This window comes from Lineus longissimus, chromosome 12, assembly GCF_910592395.1.
Source record: "Lineus longissimus chromosome 12, tnLinLong1.2, whole genome shotgun sequence".
Lineage (NCBI taxonomy): Eukaryota > Metazoa > Nemertea > Pilidiophora > Heteronemertea > Lineidae > Lineus > Lineus longissimus.
Genome location: NC_088319.1, coordinates 17,793,108 through 17,800,971, shown reverse-complemented (window position 1 = coordinate 17,800,971; position 7,864 = coordinate 17,793,108). Strand labels below are relative to the sequence as shown.

The following is a 7,864-nucleotide window of genomic DNA, read 5'->3' as shown; positions in this document are numbered from 1 at the left end:
GTGTGAATAAAGTTCTCTGATTGATGATACTTTGATGTGTTTTTGGATGTTCTTTGATATGATACCTTACGTTGAGGTAGAGTGACGAGTATGATTTCACAGCTTACCCAACGTCAAATACTTGAAAGGCAATGTGGCGAGTCTGTAACACCGACAGATGATGACTGGCCATGTCTCCAACAATGCATCCTCTTGCAAACAACATGACTTCTCCATACGAGTATTAAGTATGTATCGAGTCAAATGGCCTGATATGGTCGGGCTGCCACTAACATGGCCCCAGATCAGATAATTACCCAGGTACACAGAGAGACCGGAGACCTGTCCCAATACAACAGTGGTCTCCAGATAGAATGGGTAGGCTGTGCCTGGTCTCCTTGTCCCCGAAAAAACAATACAAGTTGTACTTGTTAATGCAAGTCTGACCCAGGTCAGGTATGGTGCAGCAGATTGTACCCTTTCAAGGTATTGTGAGGTACACTGGGAATGAACCATACCCCTCATTGCTGTAGAACAAGGACCATAACTGTCTTGGCTTGGATAGAAGACGTTATCTTCTTTGTCAACCTGAAGGTCCAGTAAGCAGGAGCTGGACACCAGCTTTACTGGCCCCCTAGCAACCAAACCGGCCTTGGCTGCAAATCACTTGGAAGACATGACAAAGTCTTTCCACTGGAAGAAGCCAAGGCATTCTGCATACAGCAGTCAAGCGGAGGAACACAGTAGTCTTGTAGGTTGTGCTTTCTCCTTAAAACATTTATCTTACAGGGGAAGGAAGAATAATTAATAATTTATGCCTCTTCTTTTGAATAAAATATGACTTCACCCTTATTCGTGTGTATTATGATTACCAAACAGGCGGTTCTTTCATTATATAACACTCTTGGTGATACGTGAATACGCGCAGCCGGTGGTGTACACAGCCATCGATTCATTTCAGTTGGAGACAAGTCTCATTTTGACACCATGAAGACATTTTTGGTTCTCTCTGCTTTAATACTTGGTAAGTCTTTCCAAATGCTCCGTATTTTGACATCGTTTGATTCAGCTGCATTTCGATTCCTTTACGCTCCGAAGCATCAGTTGGATAGATATTTGGTGAAAGAGTTGGGAGTGATTTGTTAAACTGCGGCCCGGCAGTGTAAAATCTTGTTGCTCAGCAAAGAGGGGACAACTTTGTAAGAAAGCCTGCCAGCAGCGGAGAACCGATTGAGAGGCATTTGAGACTAAACCAGCGCATGATGCATGAGACTGAACCAGCACATGATGCATGAGAACTGATTCAAATCAGCGAATCCTCGGGAGTTTTAGCCTGGTTTTATCTTAGTTTTATCTCAGGTTTCATCTCGGTTTCAATTGGGGCAGATTTGTGTGGTCGAATTAAGACCGAGTGTTGGTTTTAAACCGAGACAAACTTGGCTTTAACTCGATTTCGTCTTAAACCCAATACTTGACCTCACCCTATGTCAATTCAAGAGTAGACCTACAGTAAAATCTCTCCACGCTGCCGCGACTTTTTATTCTGTAGCCCCCGTAGCCTCCATCAGTAGCCCCCGTAGCCTCCATCAGTCATACGCGCGTTTTCTTAAAACGGAGAAATGTAAAAAAATGAGGGTCAATATGCTCGTCTATTATGGTGACCTTGTTTGTGATAGGCCTTTTAACTCGCGAAGGCACCTGGTTGATTTTGAGTGTAAACGTTGTTGGCAACGATGCTGAGTAATTAAGGACAATTGTGTCACCCTCGGTTGAGCGTTCAATATATGGGTCCACGCGTCATAATGAATTGCCTAATGGTCAAAACGAACTATTCAATTATTAAAACCCCGCCGAGTTGTTTCTAATATTGATACCATGGCTCGGTAAAGCCCAGGGAGATCAACATGCATTATGTATAGACAACTGGTCGTTTCATTTTTACTGGCGCGGCTATATCAAAACACACGATAGTCCTGATCAATTTTACAGTACTGATCTGCGCCTTTCATATTCCAGCCTGCCAGGCCCAGTCAGAGGCGGACTGTATAAATAAGAATGCATCCTACGTGCCCAGCTGCTTGACCCAAGTCACCACACAACTCAAAGCCAAGAGCGAGGCCTTCCTGCCAACAATGACGGGATCGTCTGCTTGGACTCCGAGCAGACGACTCGACGTCAAGTTCACCAGCAGTGCCATCAGCTTCCAGGCTTGTTGTAACTCTTATTCTTACAAGTAAGTTTAAGTATGATGCCATGACGCTCTTTCAGATCAACCTTCATGTCAACATGATAAAACCAGTAGTGTATTAGATAAAAACCCTTCTGATAAAACGGATAAAAAAGAGCACTGCCCGTTACCACAAGTGCCGCCCCGTATTTTACACGGTTTGCAATGTTATCTGTCTAAGGAAAGAGTTTGAGATATATATTCTTTGTCTTATGTACTTTTTGAATCATGACCACCTCCTCCCTCCCCGTTTTGTATGATGCATTTCTTTTAAAGGGCTGATTCCAAGGAGATTAACCCTATGGATTTCTCCAAGGGCAACAGTTCCCTGATGCCCGTGAACCAACGTACAGCGCCATCCGTCAGAGTTGATGCAGCAGCAGGTTTCCCAGCAAGTATGTATTGCAGAATTCGGTTGCTAAGATAAGTAACTTGTCCGAGCAATATCTGTCACTTTCCTTCAAAGAGCCGACTCTTTGCTCTTTTCTCGCGGGGTATGATAATGAAAATGTTTACATCTGTACATGGATGATTAGATAACAAGACAAGGAAGAAAAAAAAAAGTCGACAGATTCACCGGGGGTCGAACCCGTGACCAGCCGATCCACAGTCAAACACCTTCAACGCTGAACCGTCAAGGCTTTCATGTTGAAATGGAGATTTTATTTGCCTCTTATATGCGGTATGCAAACGAGCGCGCCACAATAGTGACAAGGTCGCGCAGGTGGCAAAGTGATTAGCCGAAATAGTTCCAAGTAATCGTATATTTCGATAGTTGTACAGATTTTTCTCAACATATCGTATGTATATACCTCAGTGATATAAAAGATTATCTTTGCAGTTGATTTAACGTTTGAATGACCTTTTTTAAAAAGTTTTTCAAAATCGAGGTCAGCAGGGTCAGACACAATCATTTAGTGTTTTGAAAGACTCCGGCAGGGTCAAAAGAAACAGTTGTTGGCGCCGATGATGTCAGCAATGTGGCGAATTTCCGCCCCACCCGTGAGATTTGCTCTCGTCATGTCATGAGCACATTGAACTGCTAGTGAACCGTGCTCAATATGTACCGGCCACCGCTCTCTCCATCATCAACGACGATATATGTCGGTGCCGGCCGTGCGAGGTCGTTTCAATGAAAAAGACACACGCCACTGCCGTACCCGTACCTGAGAAAACTTGCCGTTTTAGGCAGATTTGCGATGATTGAAACAATACATCTACCCCATAATTCATGTACTCGAACGCCCGGAATCAGTATGTGCTGGAGTTTGAAAAGTTTGGGTGCGAGGTATGATAATGATGATAATGAAAATGTTTACATCTGTACATGGATGATTAGATAACGAGACAAGGAAGAAGAAAAAAGGAAAAAAAAATCGGCAGATTCACCGGGGGTCGAACCCGTGACCAGCCGATCCACAGTCAAACACCTTTAGCGCTGAACTGTCAAGGCTTTCATGTTGAAATGGAGATTTTATTCGCCTCTTATATGCGGTATGCAAACGAGCGCGCCACAATAGTGACAAGGTCGCGCAGGTGGCAAAGTGATTAGCCGAAATAGTTCCAAGTAATCGTACATTTCGATAGTTGTACAGATTTTTCTCGATATATCGTATGTATATACCTCAGTGATATAAAAGATTATCTTTGAAGTTGATTTAACGTTTGAATGACCTTTTTTAAAAAGTTTTTCAAAATCGAGGTCAGCAGAGTCAGACACAATCATTTATTGTTTTGAAAGACTCCGGCAGGGTCAAAAGAAACAGTTGTTGGCGCCGATGATGTCAGCAATGTGGCGAATTTCCGCCCCACCCGTGAGATTTGCTCTCGTCATGTCATGAGCACATTGAACTGCTAGTGAACTGTGCTCAATATGTACCGGCTACCGCTCTCTCCATCATCAACGACGATATATGTCGGTACCGGCCGTGCGAGGTCGTTTCAATGAAAAAGACGCACGCCACTGCCGTACCCGTACCTGAGAAAACTTGCCGTTTTAGGCAGATTTGCGATGATTGAAACAGTACATCTACCCCATAATTCATGTACTCGAACGCCCGGAATCAGTATGTGCTGGAGTTTGAAAAGTTTGGGTGCGAGGTATGATAATGATGATAATGAAAATGTTTACATCTGTACATGGATGATTAGATAACGAGACAAGGAAGAAGAAAAAAGGAAAAAAAAAAATCGGCAGATTCACCGGGGGTCGAACCCGTGACCAGCCGATCCACAGTCAAACACCTTCAGCGCTGAACCGTCAACGCTTTCATGTTGAAATGGAGATTTTATTCGCCTCTTATATGCGGTATGCAAACGAGCGCGCCACAATAGTGACAAGGTCGCGCAGGTGGCAAAGTGATTAGCCGAAATAGTTCCAAGTAATCGTATATTTCGATAGTTGTACAGATTTTTCTCGACATATCGTATGTATATACCTCAGTGATATAAAAGATTATCTTTGCAGTTGATTTAACGTTTGAATGACCTTTTTTAAAAAGTTTTTCAAAATCGAGGTCAGCAGAGTCAGACACAATCATTTAGTGTTTTGAAAGACTCCGGCAGGGTCAAAAGAAACAGTTGTTGGCGCCGATGATGTCAGCAATGTGGCGAATTTCCGCCCCACCCGTGAGATTTGCTCTCGTCATGTCATGAGCACATTGAACTGCTAGTGAACCGTGCTCAATATGTACCGGCCACCGCTCTCTCCATCATCAACGACGATATATGTCGGTGCCGGCCGTGCGAGGTCGTTTCAATGAAAAAGACGCACGCCACTGCCGTACCCGTACCTGAGAAAACTTGCCGTTTTAGGCAGATTTGCGATGATTGAAACAATACATCTACCCCATAATTCATGTACTCGAACGCCCGGAATCAGTATGTGCTGGAGTTTGAAAAGTTTGGGTGCGAGGTATGATAATGATGATAATGAAAATGTTTACATCTGTACATGGATGATTAGATAACGAGACAAGGAAGAAGAAAAAAGGAAAAAAAAAATCGGCAGATTCACCGGGGGTCGAACCCGTGACCAGCCGATCCACAGTCAAACACCTTCAGCGCTGAACCGTCAAGGCTTTCATGTTGAAATGGAGATTTTATTCGCCTCTTATATGCGGTATGCAAACGAGCGCGCCACAATAGTGACAAGGTCGCGCAGGTGGCAAAGTGATTAGCCGAAATAGTTCCAAGTAATCGTATATTTCGATAGTTGTACAGATTTTTCTCGACATATCGTATGTATATACCTCAGTGATATAAAAGATCATCTTTGCAGTTGATTTAACGTTTGAATGACCTTTTTTAAAAAGTTTTTCAAAATCGAGGTCAGCAGAGTGAGACACAATCATTTATTGTTTGAAAGACTCCGGCAGGGTCAAAAGAAACAGTTGTTGGCGCCGATGATGTCAGCAATGTGGCGAATTTCCGCCCCACCCGTGAGATTTGCTCTCGTCACGTCATGAGCACATTGAACTGCTAGTGAACCGTGCTCAATATGTACCGGCTACCGCTCTCTCCATCATCAACGACGATATATGTCGGTGCCGGCCGTACGAGATCGTTTCAATGAAAAATACGCACGCGACTGCCCTACCGGTACCCGGGTGAACTGTTCGCATTTCTTTCTTACTTTTAGACAAAACCTTTATGTTGATGATGGTCGATGCTGACGTCCCCACTGCGTCTGTTGGAACCGCTGACAAACCGCTGGTTCACTGGGTCGTTGTGAACATCAAAGGAATGGTACGTACGTATACTGTAAAACTGACCAGGTGCTGTCAGGAAATACAGGGGAGCGACTATTCGTATTGACGGAAACTCATGAAGTAATCTGAGGATACCTAGAAGAAATTGAAACGATAATCTGATTAACTACATCAGCACTGACATTCACTGGGGACCACCCTGTCATCACGACCGAAGTATTTGTAACTCCCAATCACCTTTTGCTGTGGTTCAAAATTCCAGCTTTCATCTGGCGACGAAGTCCTCCCATACGTCGCCCCGGCTCCTACCGACAAGACTCCACACAACTTCTACCTCATGCTGTATGAACAGATCAACACCACTGTGAACGTGACTGCATTGAATATGACCAAGTATGCCGGGAATTGCTCCGCAGAGTTGGAGAACAGGCGAGTAGACCAAGAGACCGCCTGATTGGCCCTGGTACTAATGACGTCAAGAACGCCTGCTGAGGAAGTTGGAACGTAGCCTTCATCAATATCTTTTTATACTCCTTTGAATTCATCTTTGAAATGTTCTGTCCCAGCTGTCCTCAGTTTTTCTCGTGTCGAGTCAAATGTCGCCCCAAGAGTCCCATTCTAGCTGGGATAACCTTCTCTCCGGACGCAGTGAATCATCCTCACGGTCCCGAGGGGGACTAATAAACCGCGTCGAGAGTCTAGATAAACCTTGCCCCGAAGGCTCAGTATCTCAAAATAACTGATTAAACTCGACTATCAGTAAAAGACGAGCTTGGTGGTCGAGGGACAACCATGAACAAGGTGTCACAATCTCTTCTAAAAAGAACAATGTTTAAACCCTGGGCAAGAACAGACGTTTTATTTTCTCTTCTTATTTCAGGTGTCTCTTCGAAGTAAAGCAGTTTGCAGCCGACAACAACGCGGCGCTGCAGGGTGTTACGTGGTTCCAGTCCCTCAACGACCCCTACACAAACTACAGGAAGATCCAACTCGGAGAGTCTGAAGCCACCTACTGCGTGGGTGTGACCGGGTACAGCGATCCGTGCCTGACAGACGGCGCTACTGTCTTGACAGGCTCGATGGTCTTGAGCCTTGTTCTCGTTTTTATCGTTGGAGTATTTGTCTAGAGTTTCGAAAGTCCGTCCAGCACAACCGTGGCTCCACTATCGTGCGTCTGGGCATGAACCCAGCTTTAGCCAAAAATGTAATCAAACTTTTGAGAAGATCCCTCGCCAAGCAAGGACTTGATATTATTGTGTTTGCTTATTGTTTTATACCAAACACTGTGTACAAGCGTACCGGACTATACACCCAAGGAGAAGAGTCCATTGATCGTATTCTTTGTTATGCAGGGTGTTTTAGTACCATTCGGGCACGTTTTCATATCGGCTATTCACCGGTAGCATTAGATAGTGCATCTGTCCACCCTACAGACAATGGAAGTTACTATACCCGACTGTTCGTCTGTATAGCAGGGTATGCTTGTGACGTGCTTGTCCACAGTGACAGTCCTAAAGAATAAACCAAGATTGGTGGACATTTATCTAAGCATTTTCGTTAATTCATTCAGTTGTTGTTATCGGGAACCAGTTCTTCTGTTACGTTTTGATTGACCCACAGGAATAGGGTATACGTCCGTACAGCGCTCTCATTCAAAATCTCTGCTCTGAATAAAAGGTCTCGAAATCCCATCTGTAACTTCAAGATGGACTGTAGGAAAGATAGAAGATTTTGAAATCCTATTTGTAAGATGGAGTGTACAAGACGGGAAAATGGTGAAAATGCGACACATTTTTCCCAAGGAAAGATCAATTTCTGAAGAACAAAATTCTTCAGAACACAGTTTCTACAAAAGAGAAAGCCACGTGCATCTCAAAATGTATATAAGTCCCCCAATTCTCGAAAAACCCTCGCACAATTGCCAATCAGACAGCCACCCATCACTGAA

At 44.2% G+C, this 7,864-nt stretch overlaps 1 protein-coding gene and 1 long non-coding RNA gene across 2 annotated transcripts; both read left to right on the top strand.

Annotated features, from left to right (window-relative positions):
• Window positions 1–2,155: 2,155 nt before the first annotated feature.
• LOC135496759 (uncharacterized) lies at window positions 2,156–5,947 on the top strand. Its single transcript, XR_010448717.1, has 3 exons — window positions 2,156–2,212; window positions 2,483–2,601; window positions 5,847–5,947. It is a non-coding gene; the product is annotated as an uncharacterized LOC135496759 (long non-coding RNA).
• A 3-nt stretch (window positions 5,948–5,950) lies between these two features.
• Window positions 5,951–7,422, top strand: LOC135496576 (uncharacterized). Its single transcript, XM_064785938.1, has 3 exons — window positions 5,951–5,968; window positions 6,179–6,345; window positions 6,797–7,422. Exons 1-3 carry the CDS (start codon window positions 5,951–5,953, stop codon window positions 7,041–7,043), a joined length of 432 nt encoding a protein of 143 aa, XP_064642008.1. The 3' UTR covers window positions 7,044–7,422.
• The last annotated feature ends 442 nt before the right edge of the window (window positions 7,423–7,864 follow it).

Coding starts and splice junctions, on each gene's coding strand:
- LOC135496576 (XM_064785938.1), top strand. Junction 6,346..6,796: donor TCCGCAGAGTTGGAGAACAG/GCGAGTAGACCA, acceptor TTCTTATTTCAG/GTGTCTCTTCGAAGTAAAGC.